At 39.4% G+C, this 21,983-nt stretch overlaps 1 protein-coding gene across 2 annotated transcripts in view; it reads right to left on the reverse strand.

Moving 5' to 3' along the window:
- Window positions 1-1,075: 1,075 nt before the first annotated feature.
- ADAM23 (ADAM metallopeptidase domain 23) overlaps window positions 1,076-21,983 on the reverse strand; it is a 54,927-nt gene continuing 34,019 nt past the window's right edge. Inside the window, exons 18-27 of one of the 2 annotated variants that reach the window (XM_026049228.1) lie at window positions 21,785-21,865; window positions 19,860-19,910; window positions 19,329-19,392; window positions 18,444-18,549; window positions 17,833-17,952; window positions 16,762-16,930; window positions 16,015-16,126; window positions 6,646-6,736; window positions 1,619-1,712; window positions 1,076-1,398 (exon numbers count right to left, since the gene is read on the reverse strand). In XM_026049228.1, coding sequence (XP_025905013.1) covers window positions 1,664-1,712; window positions 6,646-6,736; window positions 16,015-16,126; window positions 16,762-16,930; window positions 17,833-17,952; window positions 18,444-18,549; window positions 19,329-19,392; window positions 19,860-19,910; window positions 21,785-21,865 — 843 coding nt within the window. In that variant the 3' untranslated portion in view covers window positions 1,076-1,398; window positions 1,619-1,663. Of the gene's footprint in view, window positions 1,399-1,618; window positions 1,713-6,641; window positions 6,737-16,014; window positions 16,127-16,761; window positions 16,931-17,832; window positions 17,953-18,443; window positions 18,550-19,328; window positions 19,393-19,859; window positions 19,911-21,784; window positions 21,866-21,983 lie in introns of those variants that run through there. The other variant, XM_026049237.1, reaches the window with a different exon arrangement.

The raw sequence follows: 21,983 nt of genomic DNA on the forward strand, positions 1-21,983 counted from the left end.
AAATTAAAGACAAAACTCAGAAGAGGCTTTAACCACGATAACCAGTTGCAGCAGCAGAATTTTTGGGTAACTTCACTTGTTTAAACTGACGTACACGAGTGTAAACTCAGTGCAAGGCTGGCCAGACCTTATACTTTAAGGGAGGCCTAAGCTGGATCTCTTTCAACCCGCTCAGGGCAGGCGCCTGGGTTTGCTCCTAGCCAGAAATGCAGAACGATGCCCAGCTTTCCTTGGAAAAACCTGTGCTCAAACACAAGGTACAGCTAAAAGTAATTACAACACACAGACCCGGTAAATCCACATGAATTTTTGCACATTTAGTGACAGTAGCCATCATTAACAAGAGTCAAAATACTAATTTTGTGTTAAATTCTGAAAAGTGACACGTATCAAGGAGATACAAGGAGTGATTTAGGAACGTGAGTTATCATTGCAAGCCAGTTTGGTTCAGTGGGAAGGAAGGGAAGAAAATATCTCATTCTAAGTTTTAACATTGTGTGAGTAGTTTAAGGCTTTTAAGTTTAATTCACAGGAACTAGTTTAAAAAAAATAGCTAAAGTCTTTTTTTTAAAAAAAAAAAAAAAGAAAAAAAAGTTGGCACTTCTGTGATTAATTTGAGAGGGTGTCATTTTCTTACATTATATACAGAAAATCTGCATGACAGCCACAAAAGTAACCGAGGAGGCTTATAGTCAACACACAGATATGCGTTTATACATTTTAATCGTTTTTGGTTTCAAGCATACAAACTTCGGATCACGTCTGGTGTCAGATCTCCCTGTATCTGCATGCCACTATCTGCCTTTTTGAGCAAGCCCAGAACACCCACTGTACAACATGCCAGAGAAAAGGGGGAGCAAAAAGAAGAAAAAAACATCAAAAATAGATTTACATAAAGAATAGAACCTTTTTAAGGGAAATCTTTTTCTCTATATATAATCTGTGAAAATGATATGTTGATTTTATTTCCATATTTACACCTTTTTCCTTCCTGGAAGAACCAGACATCCCTCACTCCATAGCTTCCATCCCCAAGAGCCTCCTAGCGCAGGAGGCGGAACAAGGCGGACCAAAGCCCCGGGAACAGGGAGCTCTCAGGGCAGAGCCCCAGGGAGCCCGTCAGGACCCGCTCCCGGCATCCCCGGGGGTTTGTACTTATCATCAGGCTGCAGTTCTGCCGGGGGTCAGCTCGCTAGCTGCGCTGTTGGATGTGAGCCATGCAGGTTACCCTTTCGAAAAGGAGCTCCTCATGCCACTGGAGTTTCGATAAGAAAAAGGAAGTCATGCGAACTTGGGTGAAGGTAGAGTACCAGCAGGTTGGAAAAAAAAAAAAAAAAATCTTCTGCTATTTCTGTAGTTTGAAACAGTTCTCTTATTGCACTTGGTCTGTTTCTCCTCCTTTGGTGGAGAAAAGAAGAAAAGCTGATTTGGAAACAGTTTCCTTTAACCCTGGACTGTTAACATTAACAGAAGAAAGGTAATGGAGAAAGTATAACACACTTCTCTCCACAAAGAACAGTTTTCTATCATCCCAAATCCCAACACCCCGGCATTGTGTCTAATGCATTTTTTTTTTTATGTGCTTGCTTACTGATTTATTTCCTGTACAACTACATACCCAAAATCCGGTAGTGCAAGGAGAAGCTTTGTGAATCAAGTTTCTTCAAATAGGGCCTTGTTGCGTTGGATCGAACCTTCGTTTTTTGACGTTTCTTCCAGGTTGCATCAAAAGAAGATGAAAAGAAAAAACAGCAAAACATTCGTCAGGAGTAGCAGGAACAGAGCGCAGCACTAAGGTCGTGGCAAAGCAAAAGGCTCACACCGAGGCAGCTTAACAAGGCCAATTGTCACCGCTTGGAAAATTTAAGCAGTTTGTGTGTTTTTTTGTACCGTAATTTCAATTACGAATTTCCTCGGGCAGTTCAGGGCTGTGCTGGCATCCTTCAGTTACTCCTGCTTCAAGCAGTGCTTTCAGCAGGCAGGGATTTCCCCCGGGTTCGTGTCCTGCTGGGGCGGGAGCCTCGGTGAGCCCCGGCCTCGCCACGCGCCGCGCGCTCCGAGCGAGGAAGAAGGTGCAAACAGAGGCAGGACGTGGCGCTCGGAGGAGACTGGACATGGCCACGAGCCGGGGGGTGGAATGTGATCAGAATAGCGGGTGGAGGTTCCCGCGCTGGCGTCCAGTCTCCTCCGACACTCGCGTCCTACGTCAAACAGCAAGACATTACAAGCGACAACAGAAGTTAGGTGCCACCTCCCCAGTGTCTGGCTTCATGTGGGGCATCAAGCAAGGGGCTCATGCATTTAATTTGAACGTTGGGCAGATGCACCACTACCGCCACCAAACTGACATGCAAAGAGTACCGAAAATCATGAATTCCCCCAAACTGTGCAGCATCCCCAGGACTGTTTCTGTAGCCCTACTGCTGCTACCCACTGTTCCTAGGGTACCTTAGTCAGGGGCTGCTGGGGGCTTAAGGGACAGGTCCAAAAGTCCCCCTCCTGCCCACAACTTTTCCCTGGGTACCAGTACCTTCTTTATTTATTTAAAGTATGCTTAAGAATTGCTTGTTTCTAAAGTATCATTATATTGTTTAATCATTTTCTTTCTAGCAGTGCTATGCTAAGTGCTCCTATAAACCATCACGTTCCAGTTAAACTTGAGGAGGAGGACTAATCATTAAGATTCTATGCTGAATTTTGTTACCAGAACTTTGTAAAATTAAATTGGAAAGTGGGTTTTGTGAGCTCTCATATAAGCTATGAGGGGGAAAAAACACGTCACTAACGTTCCCAGTAACACCTTCCAACTGAACCGTTCTGCCTTTTCCAAGCTGAGCCTTTTCTAATCCCACCTGCACCAGCGCACAGCAAAATGCATCAGACTGCTCTGCAGCGCCGGGTGCACCCGGGCTTTGGGGCAGCAGCCCCAGTGCTGCGGAGCCCTCAGCACGTGTCCTAGCGTGTGTCCAGACCGTCGCTTCACCCAGTTCCGTCAGCGGAACTGCGCACGTCCAGGAATGTCCCGCGCATCCAGCCGTTGCCTCGCACGTTCCGCTGACGCTACCGCCGCAGGGAGAAGCCTCCGAGGGTCCGCAGGCCCCGAGGCGGGAGCCCGAGGGAGGGCAGCAGCGCCGGGGAGGCCCTGTGGTGCGAGGCCTCCGTGGGTGCTCGCAGGGGCTCGTGTCCCCGAGGACACCGCGCTGGCTCTGCGCCACGGAGCAGGGCTCTCCTAGACAGCCAGCCTTGAGGCAGGGGTTCAGACAGAGCGGAGGACCTAAATGATACTTGATCCTGTTTCCTAGTTACTTGTTTTAGGTAGAATCTATAAAGCACTAACACATTAATATACTTAAATAACAATGTTCCACCTCTGTCTGTAACGCAGCAAGAAAACAAAAAAGTCTCTTATCTGGACAAAAACTAATTTACTGATAGTCCTGATTCAGAAGCAAGCAAACCACCCTATATGAGCTGCAGGACACGGCTCTCTACAACACGATTTTCCTGCACAGACCAAAAAATATTTCAGAAAACATCATCTTTTTCAAAAGGCTAAATAACATGTAAGAAAAATCATTCTTTGCTCCTCTGCTCTCTCCCTCCTCCCAATTAGAAATGTGTTTACACAACACCTCCTTGCTTGTGCGTCTCTGTCTGCTTTGTGTGCTGTCTAAAAACAATCAAGTCTTACAAAAGTACCTAAGATTTGCTCCAAATCAATATTTTAATCTCTTCAGATAACTAATGTTTCTATAAGCATTTTAAAGCAAGGTTGAAATGCTGAAGAAGGGATTAAATTAATGACCTTTTGCTGTAAACTGATGCAAATTAACAAAGAACTAAAATTAGCAGCTTAAAATAATAATATGTTGGCCTACCATTTATTGTATTAGTTTGGAGGAAAAAAAAAAAAAGATGATAAGTCCAGTTTGAATCTTTTGTTTAGATATGACTGTATCTGAATCACTGTTCATGCTGTAAAGAAACATTGGTAAGGGAGACAGGCACATACCTCAGCACAATCTCCATTAGTCTTTCAGTGCCTTATTTTGCAGAAACCTTTTTGGGCCTCTTTTGGGTATCTGCTGAGACCAGCAGACAATTTCAGACCTGTAAGGGCTGGGTAAGTCTTTGGTCCATCCATAAATTCTTAGTTTAAAAAAAAAAAAAAAAAAAAACCCACAAAACTCTGCCTAAACACCAGGCTGGCAGCTGCAGTTACTCTTTATCCTCGTTTACCAGACGCTGTCAGGTTCTGCAAAGCTCCTGCAGCAGCATCCAGGTGCTCATCCTGACAGGCCTTCCCTGCTCCGGCATGGAACACTGTGCATCCAAGCCCCGTGCAGACCTGCTGCACTGAAATGGGTATCAGCTTTGTGACTGCAATATTTCCCTGTATTGCCCAGCACAGTTCAGGTCAGTCCTATAACATGATTCCTTCCCTGCAGTCTAAACACCAGCAGCTTTAAAGGGACTGTGCGTGGCTCTGCTGAAGTTGTTTCCTAGCAAGGTTTCCACTCACACCCTTGTAACTCTACACCACCAGATTTATTTAGCCAGGCTCTGAGTTGCTCAAAACTTTGTCAGTAAACTTTCTAATTTCCTATTCTATTGGCATTATTAACTTGATCAGGAAAACTTAACCTAGGATTCATTCTTGAAACTGGAAGGTTTTACTGTTTCCTAAACCTGCATGAAACCTTCTTTTCCAGTTCCCCTTCCCCCCCTCAGCCCCTCCTCACCTCAGGCCATGAACAAAGTTTGCTTAGTTGCAGCTTACGTTTGATTTGGACTTGACACCACAGTACCGTATGTTCATATGAACATCTGATAACCTGTGAAACAAAAATCACATCTCCCAGTTTGTAAGGCATTAGCTACCTTCTCCCGCAGTCATAGTGACTAAACACGTCGCTTGCTTGAAAAGGAAAAGTTAAAATCCTCGTTTTTCTCCTCAGCTGTCCCTCCACAGATGTCTGATGCAAAGTGTTGGAGGGTCTTGTGTGTGCAGGCCAGTTCCCCTCTGAGCCCAAGAAGAAACATGCACTTCAAGCTGTGAGCTAGGCCAGCCCAGTGTATTTGAGGTTCTGCTACAGAAGAAACATCTTTACCTTGCTCTTTTGAGAGCAACAGCTTCAAGAGACTCTTCCAATATGCATCTTGAATAGGGATAACAAACTTCGTTTGAGCAAAGGAATAACACCAGGATGCAAAACTGAACAGTTGTGGCAGTAATTTAGGTACAAAGGTTCCTATGCAACAGGAGAGCTTCAAAAGAATTTGGAGCCAGATGCTGCCTAAAGTGCGAGCATTTTAAATTTTAATAACTTGTACTGTATTTTAGTCAAATTACCTTTTGGATTACAAATGCATTACTTAGGGGTAAATACTGATTTCTGTGCATGGAAAGTATATGCATTGTTAAGTAAAAATTCTCTCTCTGATACAGATCCAGAACTATAAACTGTCATATTTTTTTTTTCCAGTGAAACTTGCAAGTTTCTGTAAGAATTAAACATGCTAAGATCAATGTTTTTAATATTATCACTTTAAAAATTCATGCATTTGAGAACACTGTTGGTCTCAATAAATCAACAATATAACAGGAATATTAAATATAAGGCTTGCAGAAAACTTGGCTGTATTTTTTAAAAAGCCAACTGCAGTAAAATCAGTTCTGCAATTAAGCTATTTCCATATTGCTTTATGTAAGAGAAAGTCTTTTCACTTTTAATCTTACATCTTTTCTACATATCCTAGTAGATGTTAGTGCACCTGTACTAACTAATGCTACAGAATATGTCTAGTACCTAAAGAGTGTAAAAAGCACAAGGCCAGAACGGGCCCTTCACTTAAGAAATCTTTTGATTCATCAAGTGAAGACTCTAAAATATACACTTCATTTGAATTTCTGCCTTTTATTATCTATTTGAAGTAATACAACAAATCAAAACCACATAAATATTAAATAAGCAATTTAGAAATCTGGAAAATACTAACTGCAATTATTTTATGAGAAACAATGTTAAAGACACATGACTGCATTAAACTACTTTGTTAAGTAAGGATCATATGCCCATGGTTTAAACAAAGATAAGACTGACATGTATTTCATCTTTCCCGCTAAACAAATGAGGTGTGGTGCCTTTTAGACAGGAAAGGGCAAAGCATTTTCTCTTCTTGAATGGGCTAAAAGACACTTAGAAAGTTTCTACATCCATAAATATATATACTTACATAATGCAACTGAACACTATAAAAATGTAACAGTCTAAAATAAGAAAATAAAAAAATCCCCAGACTTTAGGGGACCATTCATAGTGAAGGTTATAGTAAAGTTACATATACACATAACTTCAGGGTTAAATATAACAAGGTGAACTCCTGAAGTTAAATTATTTCTCTCCTCATTGATTTTCAACTTTGCACCCCGATGCCATCTGTCTTGAATCTACCTCCTCCTCTCCCTCTGCGCATACATAATTCTTTCTCTTTAAGGAAGTTTGTTATAGTTTGGGTTTCCTTTTTCTTCTTTTTTTTTTTTTTTTTAGCACACAAATCTTGTAGCAGGAGCTCAAAAATTAGTGATGTAAGCAAGAGAGAAATGCCATAGCCACCGAAGAGAAGACATGCGGCACTGCTTACTTAAAGCCCCATCCTGTCCCCCCAAGGACAATAGCTGCTACCAGGATGGCACCAGCGATGGAGCCTATTATAAGATTGGTGGCACTAGGACCTGCGATAAAGGATTACGGGAAGAAAGACGTAAGAACCAACCACTTTATTCACGGTAAGTGAAGCAATTGAAGGGTAGGCAAACACTCAATGGAAAATAGACAGCACACCAGGTGATGTCTCCACACACTTTCAGCAGGCCCTACTTGCTTTTCTTTAATAGTAAGAATGAAAAAAGCTGTTGGTCTCTCCCAGGCCTACGTTAATGTCTACCACACATAAAAAGCTAGTATTAAAACATAAACTCTATTATGACTTCTCCATTATCTAGCAAATAAACTGTCACCTGAGAGCTTTACATTAATAAATAGTTCCTTAATTTAATTTAAAGGGAAAAAATTATGAATGTTGTGTTTTTTTTTATGCCTACAGCAAAAGAAAATCAGAAAGCCTGTTTTTTTTCCATGTAGATCCTGAAAGGTGGTAGATATTTTCTAATCTGAGCTAAGAGGATCTAGAGCTACATGCTGTCCAGAGTCTCTGCAATTACATCAGTACTAAACTTGCAAACAACAGCTTAACAAATAAAACAACGGGACTACATAATAAGGAACCAAATTTGAAAGAAAAGCTGTATGGCCATTAAACTTTCCAACATCAAAGTATTTCTTCAGCATCCTCAAGAAGCTACTTAACAACAAAGTAGGAAGGGCTGGAGCAGGAAGAAAGAACAAAAAGCAGCAGCACAAAATATATATGGGTAATTTTCTGAAGAGGGCAAGAGAACACCTAAATACAAAACTTACAATTAATGCTTAAGTGATCTATTTTCTGAGGGTGGAGGTAGACGAGAGGGATCATTGTTTTACCAATCTAATTTGCTCAGAACATGAATCCTACTGAGCAGCCTTTGATGTAAAGCTAATTGCAAATGAGTTCAAGGCAAAACGAAAGCACCACAGCAGTTCTGCAACAAGTTGCACACTTGGAGTTCAAACATCTACATGTCCAGAATTAGGCTTCAAAAACAGTGTTTATCTCCTATCCCAGGCCCCTCAAACCAACACTTCCACTCAGCAAGAGGGAATTTCTATTCTAAATAATTTCTATTCTCTGCTGCAGAGTCTGGGTGGGCAGCTGGCAGAGGGGCAGCTCTGCAAGTGCAGGGGAGCAACGAGAGCCTCAAGGCATCAGGCCAGTCCCACGTGCCCCTGTCCCAAGCACTACAAGAAGTGAGGACAGCAGCACTGCTGTTAGATACCACATCAGCCATAACCAAAATTTTAATTCGTAACTTTCAGTGTTATGAAGGAAATATTCTGCAAACGTTTCATTTACTCTTCATATAAAAATACATTTCAGGCACTGCAGAGCATACAGACCCAGCTGAAAGTCTGTATGACTTATCATTTTGATTTAGTACATATAAAATTATCCCTCATCCTTCAGAACAAAAACCCAGATCTTGAATGATCCCGGGTTGAACAGTATTACTGGTTTTCCAAGGAGTTCACATATACTTCAGGGGCACTGCTTGCAGATTTCTTTCAAACAAGTGTAGAAAAAATAGACATTTTCCAAAACCCTTTCAAACATTTGGCTTAGAAATGGCTTTCTGCAATTCCTACACAAAAAAAAAAAAGTGTTCAGGAATATTAGTAAAAGACTAAAATATAGAAATATATTTAATTAGAAAATAATATATAGTGATTTTTACATGTATAAGCAGGGCACAAACTTGACAACAATAATAAAAAGGTAATTTTTCCATGCTTTGGAAGAAGACATCTTACTGGGACTTACCTTTAAAATTCCACCTGGCTATAAATCAACAGTAGTGAGTGTGGTGGAGAGTAAAGAAGGGCCCTTTCACAGGCTTTATATTCCCAGCTGAAACTTTCCTTCAACAGTTAGTATCCTAATCAGCTAGTGCACCTGACTCAGAACTTTGGCTTTCTTCACCAAAAGAAACAGTACACAGCAAAAAACTGACAACAGAGCAAATATTGGCTGCACCATTTTTTAGAAGTCTTGAAAAATTCCGATGCTAATTTCTTGCTAGCCCTAGAATGTTATTTTTCCCACAGAGGAGACAAGAGGTACTATGATCAACTGTTAGTAATATATTTATAATTTAGATAATGAATTACCAAATGTCTATTTTTCAACATTTCCTTATAGGAACTCTATATTCCTGGTGATGTTTGCACATCCAGGTAACAGGCAGTGTGAACTTTCACACATAAGCAGGGAAGAATTCACTTAAAATTTAAACCACGGAGGGTAATATACAAACCAGTTAGGGCTAGTTGAGCAGAAACACAGTGAAATTACGGTAAATGTTAAAGGGGTTGCAATAAAAAGATTTTTCATGTCTTACTCAGTTTTAGGAAGTGTCATTAACTAAAAAAAACTTTATTTTTGACACAACTGTGAAAATCAAATGCTTATAAATATTAGACATTTCCAAATGCTTATAAATATTAGTCATGTAAATAAATCTGCTAAGAGCCTTATAGCAATGTAAAGAATAGATGGCTGTGAACAGGCAGATGGCATGTCTGTTTCTAGGGAATAATTCAAACCTCTTCAAAGACAGTCCTCCAGGAATAACAGGTGATATGAATGCAGAGAAACAGTTCTTTTTCCTAAATCAATTAAAGAAACCAGAAAGGCAACAATCAAGGTAAAATTTTACTTTTCTCAACAAGACTCTAATCTAATTTCAAGACTTCTGTGCAAAAACTGCTGATGAAATGTTTCTGCTTACTAAACATCATCGCCTTGGCTATGAGACTAGAGCTCTCCAAGCGAGCAGCTCCAGATCCAGAATATTTAGAGATTTGCAAGGATTGTTGGGAAGCCAAAGAACACAGCAGACTGCAGAGAATAGTACCTAAAAGGGAATGCAAATACTTTTACATAGTGTTGCTTGCCTTAAAGCCATATACATCACGTTTTACCAAGTGCACTAATGAATTAGGTTATTAACGAGGTAGAATCTAGCTACCACTATGAAGTGGTACTTTGCAGAGGGTTGCTACTTTAGTTTGTACCACATAGGAAAAAACTCAAGTATCTTTCAGCCAGATGGCCTTTCCTGGTCACAGAGCTGCGGCCAGACGGAAGGTGCTGGGGGGGCTTGGGGGCACCCCCTTCCCCGGGGCAGCTGGGGCCGCCTCGGCAGGGCTCTCTGCTGCCGCGTGGGCTCCAGCCCTCCCCTTAGACCTTGGTGCAAACCCTGCTGGAGCTGTTGGAGACGAAGCAGAAGCTACCTGTGCTAATATCCCTGGTCTTTCTAAATCTTCATCATCATCAGACAGCCTCTACAAGAGCTAAACACACGTTGTTTTGAAATTCTTTTTCGTCACAGAAGAGGTAAGGTTACAGATTGTCCTGAAAGTAACGACAGGCCCCAGCTTGATATTTTCTAAAACTTTTGTTCCTTTTGCCTATCACTCTGCCAACCTAAGCCCCCAGCCTACTTATCAAAGCCGGACAACCATTTCAGGATGAAAGTTGGAAGAAAAAGATTCAGCTGTATCATCCCACTTGGTTGCTATAATAACCCCACAGAGCATTGAAGTGAAATCACTTTTGAAGAAAAGTTTGCAATTGACAGCTGAAGGGGGTAGGGAGGAGGAGGAATGACCGGACCTGGCACTAGGGCAGTATTAGGGCCCTTGGACATCACTGTGAAAACTCATCCTGAGCTGCTCGAGTTTCCAAAGGCTGAAAATTGTGTCTCTGCTGCAGCGCTGTGGGACAGAGCAGATGGTGACAAGAGCAGCCTGCCCTGCAGTCAAGGCCATTGGAAACGCACAGGCTGTTGGTGCTGCCTCTGGTCTTTCTTGAACCCGAGTGCTCTGACCTGCAGGTTTGCAGCTGAAGGAGTTAGAGGAGCAGGAAAAGGGCAGCTGGGGTCTTAGACTCCAGAGGAAGCAAAGAGCAGAGGAAGAAAAGCTGGAATTAAGAGTTGAAGGATTCGGGAGCAAGAACAAATGGCCAGGGATGCCAGTAACAGCAGCAGGGAGCTGTGCCAGGAGGCAAGGCAAGATAAAAGCAGAAGGGAAGGGTTCAAGACAGTATAAGCAAAAAGCAGAACTGTCCTTAAGATTTAGTAAACACTCTGCTCCAGAATACCCCTACCTGGTGTATATTCTGCTCTACAATTTTCATAGTAAAAAAAAAAACAACCCACCACCCAGAAAAAAAACAACAACAACAACAAAAAAAACCCCACCACATCAACAACAAAAAAACTTTCTTCCTTTTACCTATTTTTCTGCAAGGTGTCCACTGTTGATCCCAGGGGTCTCTACTCTCCTGAAAATCTGAGCAGTCCAATTTGGAAAATAAAAAGCATAGCTAAGCCAGGGTTGCAAAATTAAACACACAAAGTGCTGCCTATTCTGGGGAGGCTGCTGTGTTTCCTTCATGTGAGCTGTGTGGCAATGCAACCTTCCTCACAAGGTCCAGTTAGAAATCAAACTATCCTGTTCTGATTAGAAATCAAACTATCTTGTTCTGTCCCCTGCTTCAGGAGGGTGGCGCAGGACGGATGCTTTCGGAAGACTGATGATAGAGTACTAGAAACGCCGTGAAGTTGGAAGTGCCAGAAGAGCAGATTAACAGCAGTTCATTCTGCAATTTGCACTGTGTTCTGTGAACACAGAATAAAGACAGCTCATTGCAGTGTGTGGTGACCAAACGGCTCACTCCAATAACCACTCTTAAAATTGAGACCACTAACACTTAAGCTTAGTTCCCCATAATTATGAAAAGACAATAAAACTATATATTTTATGTATGCACTATATATGAATTCTGTAGTGTTCTACTGCCTTGAKGTACCATAATCCTACCAACAGAACATCAGAAAACTTGACTCTAAAACTATATATAGACACTATTTTCAGTCTTCCTATTCTCAGACAGATTTTGAGACCCATTATTAGACTGAAAAACCCCATGGATTGAAATAAGCATTTTCTGCCCAGGTTGCTCTGAATCTATTTGGAAAAATAATTACAAGCTTTCATTTTTCCCCTCCCCCATTATTTTTAAAATTTGGAGCAATGGAAACATTTAGACATTCAATTATATTGTGACAATGCAAAAATCCACGAACTTACTGTTTTATGCCCCACATTATCCGAGACAGGAGAGGGTTCAACACCGCACGAGCAGATCGCACGACACAGACACGGTCAAAACCACACGACAAACACGGGCACCACACGACGAAGCTCATGGGGAGCACACAGAGGGCTCGGGGGCGCACAGTTACCTCACACACGAGGCACCAAACATCAAACTCAAACTGAGAAAAATGCTTACTCTATTCCCCACCCTGTGCCTCCAAAAATCACCCCCAAGGCCAGAATGGTCCCTGCCACTGCACCTATTAGCCTGTTAGTTGCCATGCTCACTGTGTGGAGGGAAAAGGGAAGATTCTTTAAGGAAATGATCACAAGTCATATATGTCTGAAATGAAAACATGAAATAATATCTCTAAAGAAAATTTTGCTCTGTAATCCATTTTCTGTGAAACAATTTAAACCCCCTAACAAAACCTTCCTGGACTCAAATACTGTATCTCTAAAAATGCACTATATTTGACTTTATATGAAAACTTGCAAACACTTCATTAAGAAATTCTCCTGTAAAATTTAAGACTATTTTCTTTTGCTTGTGATTCTATTGTGTACTTAAAAAATGAAATGTCTTCAATCTACTGTTTGTTTAAAGTATCCAAAGTGTAATAAAATCACTAAAAACTTCCTTTTGATCACCAGAAACATACTGTATCCATAGTATAACTTAACAAATAAAAACAGCTTGTCTGGAAACAGTTCCACTGCAGGAAAAATATGGGTTTTAATTGCAGCATTACTTATTTTGTTACCATATTTATATATATATATATATACACATACGACTTTATGTTTATCTGTATCTTACCAGAACAGCTTTAAAAGGAAAAGCCTACACTAGAAATTTGCTTCAGGTAGTACCCTGGAATTTTAATGTTCTGATGGTCTCTTTTAATATTTGTTTTTTCTTTTTTGAAGGGAACTCTTCTGAGAAAGAAAGCATCTATATACTTCCTGTGCTATTAAAGATTAAAAATACAATTGATTCATTCAGTCATAACAGACCGTAAGCAAGCACCTGAATTTACAGCTTCTTGGTCTAATGGAAAATTTTCTATATTCTAAAACTCCCTAGTCTTCATGCTGAAGAAAGTCTATTTTATAACCTCTGTTTTTTACCTTTTTTACATTTCATAAATGCACACACACACACTTAAGACAAATTTTGCATTAAAACAAACGAACAAACACCATTCCACTAGTCAAACGAGGGCCGAATTCTGCAAATGAAATTGCACAGGAAGAAACTCGTGTACATAAGGAGTCCCACTGACTTCAAAACTCGTGACCAACACTAACCTAATTCAGGGTTCCTGCAGTAGCCAAAAACTAACAGCATGAATTCCTTCTCTTCCCAAAACAGCTACCAGCCTGCATTGCTCTAGTGTGGTCTGTTAGGACAGGATACAGTAGGTTGCTGAGTTTAAGCTAATTCAAGACTCATGAATTAATGCCAACATAGTTATGGACAGCTTATTTTTAAATCCTGAAATATAGTATGAAGGCAAAAGCAATTGATGAATGATGGCAAGATCTGGAAAATAAAACAGAAGTGCAACAGGATGAGCAGTCAATTATCAAATATCGTAACAGTAAATGAATGGCAAGAAATACTTGTTAGCTACACATTCTCACAGTAAGAACAACGCAGGGATTGATGGTGTGAAAACTTAAATCACTTATCGAATTTTCACGTCTCTGAAAAGGTTTATAGCCTCTCTCTAAATAATTATCTGCTCTCATGATATTTAGACCCAAGGTTTCAACACTAAATGTCATAGCAAATGACTGAAATTAGAAGATGTTAAAGCCCTGAGTTACATACACACACTGATCATTGACTTAAGCAAATCCTCTTTCAAAGTGCCTCACTATGAAGGAAAAGAGGTCTAGTTTATTTGGTTGGTTTTCCTTATTATATCAAAATGCAGCAATTCCATTTGCTGCAAAGAATAACTCATTATCAAGAGACTTAGAAGAATCAGTACCTGGTGTCTGTACCTGGTGCCTGTACCTGGTGTAAGGCACAAAGTAGATGAAAGGGATTTGTTACTTAAAAGGAAAAAAAAAAAGAGATAGCAAAAAGAAAAAAAAATATGTAAAAGAACTATGTAAGCTATGGAAAGCTTTCCTAGGGTTGCCTTTATTATTTTCAATAAATATTAGGAGCTAAAATCTCCTCCCTCTTTAGTCTTTTCTGCACAAGTCCCTCAAATACGTAAACTATGGAAATATGTTATCTTAGATCAACCCTAAATGACAAATATAAAAGACAAAACTAATTTTTTTTTTTTTTAAGCATATCCTCAATGCAATACTTAAAAACTCTTTTCCACTTTTATTTGGATCTGGACATGGTTCGCTATTGAAGAATGAGGAAAAGAGAAAGATGAAGGTATTCCATGTGAAAGAACTTACCTCTTAAAAACTGACACATGGCAAGGGTGGCATTTCAACACTGTACAAACTGAAGGGCTGATACCAGTTCCACAGATGTGGCTATTCATTCTGGCCAGGCTTTATTTCATGGATTCTCCCTGGCTTTGAGAGTCAGGTTACACTAGTCCCAGTGTGAATCCTAATCCGAGAATTCTGGTCATTCTGGATGCCATTTTGTGAATGGAACTTCACAAAACTACAGAAATCTACTCTGTATCCTTTTTGACAAGGAGGTTGCTATCTTAGCACAGTAAAATATAATGTAACAACCAGCAACGTTCAAACTCCTATACTCATTTCTAGGAGATTCAGTATCAATAAAATAATAATGTAGGTAAATATAATTCCATCTTTTAAAATTTGTTCTTTGAGTCATCTTGTGACATAAACTTACTCTGCCTTTTTCAGTGGAGTTTACTGAAAAATGGAAACCAAATTTTAGGTCTGTAGCTACTGGCACAAATCCATACAGATACCATTCATTTAAGACTTCTTCTTCCGAACATTTCAGTATTGATGTATTAATTTTTTAAAAAGATATTTCCATTCTGAAATAACACAAGTTATAATTGAATTACAAAAATCTAACAAGATAGAAGTACCTTTCTTATAGACCATTTAACAGAGGAGGGAATCTTACTTCTAATCCACAGCACTTGGAAAGGAGCAAGACAAAGTCAAGTGCTCTTTAGTGTCACAACAGTAAAAAGTGCTGTCTCTTGCTGCAGGCAGGAGGAGCATCAGCTCTACAGTGCTGTCTTCTCCATACAGCCATTATGGAGACACATACCAAAATTTTGTCTTCCCTGAGAAATCTGAGTATTTTACATTCAGGATATTTTATCAGTTACAGTCTGCACCACAAGGCTTGCATTTTTAAACCCCTCTCTCTTCTTTCAATCAGCTTTACAGAAGGGATGGAGGGAACCAGAACTGGGACATAGGTGAAAAATTTTATTTGGGTTTCTCAGTTGTTTATTGGTAACTTTTTCTCTAAATGCATAATTATGGATAAATGTAGTCTGATGTTTCATAACAGTCTGATGACAGGAAAAACAAAAGCCTTGGATAGCACAACCCAAAGACATCCGGGAGAGTCTCAAGTGCTTTTCTTCCTTTTTAAGAAATGTTTCTGACAAATTATTTTCCTAATAGCTCCTCTTTTTATATCTACTTCATATACAGTTGAAGTATCTACTAAGTACATAAGAATAAAAACCCTAAGCAATAATGGTTGTAAGAATATCTTAAGTTCTTAAATTTATTATTTATTTATTTTCCTTCCCACTGAAACCTGACGTCAAGAGCCAAGGCTTTTTCCCTCAGGACAATCCAGGTCCCCTTTTGCTGGGTCACAGCTCTCTGAAACAGCTGAAAACAACTAAGGATCTGGAAATCTCTAATAATGGAGGAGTACTGAATTCTCATATAAAAGAAATAAGAACTATGTTTAGTCAGCTTCCAGTTACTGGAAAAAAATGTAAAGAATGAAGAAAAAAGGGTGAAGGAAATATCAGGAAGTATATACACTTATGCACTCAAATCTTCCCAATATTTACGTTAGAAAAATAAAAGTTTTATCAATTCTTAAAGCAGACAGACAGTCATAATCTAAACAAAGCAAAATTCTACTGTCTGGTTCTGAATAGGACTGTATGGCATTTCTTGCTAATTCTAATACCAGCTACCAACAGAAAAATATCATAATTATTTGAAAGAATGTCAAAACTGAAATCACACAAACCCTTGGGTCCTTCATCCTTCTTGTTACCAGTATCCCTGACAGGATCATCAATGCTGCAGTCTGTCCCAGCCCAGGAGAAATTACAAATGCAAGTGGCTTCATTACTACACACCTAGAAAAGGAAAACGCGTCAGAAATGCCTTTTTGACCATATTTTGACCACAGTTCTCTCACTGCTCACACCACTCTCCAAAACTTCCAAGAAAATTTCTATATCTCTATCCTTCCCCTACTTTCCAATTTAAAAGCTTTTCTTATGAAACTCTGACTTTCCTTTGTGGGGCTCACATTCACTTCACATCTTCAATTTCACATAAGGAAAAAAAAATATGGCATAAATTAAGCAAGTATCTGTGAGAACTGCCGCAGTCAGCTGAAACCCCCAGTGGCTCCTGCTCTCCTTAAGGAAAATCTGAAGTATAGCTAGCCTAAAATGGAAGAATCTTATAAATATTACAGTTAAGACATGAGTAGTGAATTTGTTGACAGACAAGTTCTTTCTTGTTAATAACAAAATTAGCACTTCAGATATAATTACAGAACTAATTTAATAACCTTGCTTCCTAAAATCTTATCGGTGCTCCTCATGTTGTCACAGAACAGCACTGTTTGCAGCATCTAACACTTGCTTTCAGGAGATGAACAGTTCTGAGGCATGTTTTTGGGTAGAAAGCTGCACAAGGTCTTTTAAAGTACCACACATGGAGAGGCTGGAGGCTGGGCCACCACGGTCCCATGCAGACTCACCCCGTGTCCAGAACAGACTTTTCCATTGGAGCCGATGGGACAGCTGCTTATGTTCAAGGACTGGATGGGCAGGCACTTTTTGTCCAGACACATCATGTGAGGACCACAGGGAGCTCCATCTTCCACATAACCTAAATCAGTATCATCATCTAAAAGGACATGAGCACCACTAGGAGAAATAAAATTTAGCATATTGTTAGTATTGTGACTAAAGTCTTTCAAAAATATTAAAGCTGTCAGTGCAGATACTAGAAACCCCACAGCTTTCCCTCTTCCAAACATACAGAAAGAACAAAGTCAGAGTTTATGTTCGAGCAGACAGACTAAAAATAAATCTAAATAAATCTAAGTGACTTAAATACTCAAAAAGGCATCTTAGTTTGCCTTTCTTTAATCAAATCTTTGATAAGCCAAAGGTATTTTTAATGTTACACAATGCCAAACACCATCTTCCCATGGAGAAGGCAGTATCACTAAAAACAACAAAAAGAATGAAATAACAGAAGAGTTGAAAACTATTTCTCACATAGGTTCTAACTATACAAGAGAGTATTCGTAGCCTAACAGTGATGGTGTCAATGTCTTTAAAATACAAAGCCATATTGTGCAGTAGCTTAAAACCACTTACATGTCTTAACCAGTCTGTAGTTTAACCTCTCATCCCGCCACTACTCTTCACCACACCCTCCCTATCAACCTTCGTTTTCCCTAAAACTTTGGGAATATAATACCCAAGATACATATATATTTAATATATGGATTTCTGGCCTTTACAGACAACAGTTATTGATGTATTTTTACAGAAAAGCCACAATGCTGAGTATTAATCTCGGGTCATGAAACTCTGCTTCTGATCCAGAGGGAGTAATCACAAGGGCAGCCCACCTGTCACATATCTCAAATATGGAGTATTAGTGGGGTGTTTTGTTTTTGTTTGTTCAGTTTTTTTTTTTTTTATTTATTTATTTTTATTTTTTTTTTATTTTTAATTTTATTTTTAAAACCATTTTACATTTATTTCTATCATTAGATTTGACAGAAAAATCAGCTTGGAACACTGTATTATTTTACCTGCAGTCCACTATGCGGCCTTGGTGATAAAAAGAATTTGGGATAATTTCTCCTTGAACTTGACCAACTCGTGGAACTTTAGTAAGATTAGTACAGAGCAAAAAGCCACAGAAAACATCACTGTAAAAGTAAAACAAAAATACAAACCAAAATGTTACTGGAGTAATACGAAGTAAACTTGCAAAAAGAAAGACTGGTAAATGCTGCCTTTATTCACAACAAATAATGTGTTACCGTAATTAGGGTGATATATTTTCGGTTTACATCTTTAGGAATAAAATATTTAATGTACGTAGTAGTGGCAGTATTAAGCAACAAAGAACTGTAGGAACTTAGTGACTTTATGCTGCCCTGTCCCCAGGTCCTCTGAAAGCCCCAAACTGGCAGTGTGTCTGTTTGAAAACTCAGATATGGGAAGTTCTTTAGCACTGCACTGCTGAGTCACCTATGAATTTCTCAGAGCTATGGAATATTTTTGAATTGTAAATCCTGTGAGGGAAGGGCAATTCAAAAGGAGGTAGAACAAACTGTGGAAATGCTAATGAAAAAAAGTAGGAATTATTAGATCATTTTAATTTCTAGACAAATCACCACTACCAAGCTGAACTTACTGTTTACTACACTGAATCCATCGATCTCCATCCTTCCCACAGTTTCCTTTTTTTGTGCCTTCTGTATTAAGCTTCTCATAACAAAATTTGTCAGATCCTGAAGACTCTGTTGATGAAAAAAGGAAAATGGAACATACTATCCACCAATGACACGAGTTATAAAAACTCTTTTCCTCTCCCCCAGGAATTCTCTATATGTTTGAACACAAAAATTTTAAATCTGACCAGAAGTCTGTCTATACAGACAGCAGCAGTTGCTGCCATATATGTGGCTTTACATATGCTTTAGAAAAAGCACACGAGCAAACACTATGTGTTAACGTACAGGAAGGGCATCCTGGAACTTCAGCTCTCCTGCACTACCCTCAAGTCATTACTGAAAACATTTATTCCTTCTTAGCTGCAAACAAAATTCATCACAAATATACTTCTATTTTACTGCACACATCTGGGCTTAAATTTGTACTGTGTCAATGTACTAAACTAGATCTGGGATTAATATAGGGCTTTTTTTTCCCCCTGGGTAAAGAATAAATTAAGGAAAGTGAAGCTAGGCAGGACAGCTGTATCTTGACTGACACCCTGGGTAAGAAAATAAGCAAAAATCTCTCATCTTTCTGTTTTGAACTTAACTCACATTAACTCAAAGTGATAAATATTTTGTGTAATTACAACTTGAGATTTCACTTGCCAATCAAGCCACAGTTTCTTTTTGCAATCTATGTTTCACTGAGGAGATAATTTCAACTAACAGTAGCAAGAACAAAAAATAAGACAATAAAAATACAGCCACGTAAATAACAACAACAACAGAAAAAACAAAGAAAACACAGAAGGAAAGGAACTGGATATAAAATATATTTAAGGAAATTAAATGCAACCTACTAGATCCCCAGATATATTTGCACTGATTATCTCTCGTCTTGCATTCTCCATTATAGCAACGGCCCTAAACAAAACAGAACATGTCAACAATGAGATCCAAACACTGTTTCTTTTTTCCCCCCTCCCTGCCACTTGTGTCCTTTTGATTCTTCGCCCATACAATGGGGTGTGTAACAGCTTTCATAAATTGGGTAGTTGCCAAAACTAGAGGACATACTGACCCACATTCCCAAAGTATTTTGGTGTCTAATACTTAAATTTCAGGAGCTGCTTTATACTTTTCACTTAAAAAGTTGTAAAGAGCTTATTAACATGCAGGACACAAAAGATCTACCTGTAAAATGTAAACATACCAAGCCCTTTTTTTGTTTTTAAACAGATTTTTTTTTACTATTCATAGAGTGCACAAAGCATAAACAGCATCCATATCTGAAAGACCAAATTCATGAAGAAATAATGAAAAAAACCCTACAGCTTTTATTTGGTCAGTTCCTATTTGCCAATGTGCAGAGATTTTAAAGAACTGGATACCTGATTAGAATCACAGGCATATCCATCTTGTTTATGAAGATTTGGTGGACACTGGAAAAAAAGTATATATTTGTAATCGGGTATACAGTAATAATGCATTAAAAGATCATATAAGGAATTTTCAGGTTTTAGAAGAGAAATATAATGCACAAAGTAGATGACATAATAAAACAATCATCTAAATGCCTTGAAATTTATGATTACTTTAGAAATCTTTACAGCAGTTAATAAAGAATGGAAAAAAAATAGTATCCTTTCCTAAATGCTATCCTACACATTAGCCATGAAACACAGCGTTTTATTCTAACTTTACTGCATATTATTAACAAAAAATAGGGTTTTATTCCAACTTTACTGCATATTATTAATGGAAATTGAGGTGAGGCAAGATACAGGGCAACACAAACACGCTGAATAACAGAGTATTTGGCAGCTACTGCTGGGACTCATTCCCTCTCCTCTGTCATGCTGCATTCCTGTAATAAATCTCTACAGTTATTGGCAGGAATATGACAATGCAATTTATTAGTCTGGATCTTTTTTTTTTTTTTTTTTTTTCCCTTAATTTNAAAAAAATAAGAAAAGACAGAAAGAAATATCTCCCTCGTGGAATAAGTGCAATAATTAATTTGCATCCATTTATTTAAGCTTCTGAGCAGTTAAAAGAGCAACAACCCCAACAACAACCCCCCCTTCCTTATTTTTCTTTTATTTTTCCCCTAATTTTCCCCGGCCGTCCACCCCGCGCGTCGCTGCGCGTGTGTCCGCGGTGCTAATGAAGTTCGCGCGGAGCCGGCTGCTCCTCCGCGAGCCTCCCGCGCCGCCGCGGCTGCCCCTTCGCGCGCCCCGGCGGCGGCGCGGGCTCCTGCGCGGGCTCCTGCGCGGGCTCCTGCGCGTCATTTGCAGCCCGGAGAATGTTGATCACCTCACTAATTACAGCTCTCCCTCTCCCCCCTTCCCTCTGCTCTCCCTCCTCTCTCTCTCTCTCTCTCTCTCCTCTCTCTCTCTCCCCTCTCTCTCTCTCTCTCTCTCATTCCCAGAGTGCATATCGGGAATAGACACACAAAGACATGCGCACTCAACTTAATCAGCCATTTTTTTAAACAGGGCTAAAACGATAATAATTAGCAGAATAAAGACATATCGGATTTTCATTTCCTTTCCTCCTTTTCCCAACCCCTTCACAACCAAACAGCGAGACCGCGGTCGGCACATGCTTTAACAACTCCCGGACCCCAAAGGACCGCTCCATGCCCCCCACTTCTTGCTCAATCATTTTTATTTTCACCCAATAAAGTTGGAGGATTATTTTTTTTATTATTTTTTTAATGAACCTTCTCTCGTTTACTTGGATGTGATCAGCTGTTAAGTAAATAAAGCAAAACAAAAAAGAGAGGCGAAGATCCAGTAGGAACTGCGAGGGGAAATGGAAAGTAAGTTTTTTCTTTAACTTTTATTGAGTAGTTTGTGTTAAATTTAGGTCGAGTATCGATTATCTTTCCAGGCTGATCTTGCACAATCTTTGATATTTTGCTCTCTCTCTCTCTCTCTCCCTCTCTCCGTGCCTCTTTCTCTCTCTCTCACATACACACACACACTCACATCCCCAGATCCTATGTATCTCTCCCCTCTCTCTCTCCCCCCTTTTTCTGCCTGTTTCCCCATTTTTAGATACAGTATTTGCTCTCATATGGGGAGGAGGGGCTGCTTTTTTTCTCTCTCTCTTCTTTCTCTCTCTCTCTGTCTCTCTTTTATTCCGGGGGTTACGTTTTGTTTGGGTCTTTTTTTTGTTTTGTTTTGGATCTTTTTTTTTTTTTTTTTTTTTCCCTTAATTTGACATAAAATGAGTGCTAACAAGTTTCCACAGAATAAGCAGAGCTATACTATATATAGTACACTATACTATAAAGCTTCTGTGCACATACCTGGCCAGAATCCCCGGGGCATAACTCAGCAATATCACATTCATTCACTGCGTCTCGGCAATCATAGCCTCGTGGGAAAAACTAGAAAACGAGGAATATAGTTCAGGAGGAGGAAGATTACGTGAAAGCAAAATTCAAGGCTCCTGTTTGGAATAACTCCTCGTGGTACTAGGTTGTAAATACTCTTCTCACATATATT

This window comes from Nothoprocta perdicaria, unplaced genomic scaffold (genome assembly GCF_003342845.1).
Source record: "Nothoprocta perdicaria isolate Ctin4 unplaced genomic scaffold, notPer1 scaffold_11, whole genome shotgun sequence".
Lineage (NCBI taxonomy): Eukaryota > Metazoa > Chordata > Aves > Tinamiformes > Tinamidae > Nothoprocta > Nothoprocta perdicaria.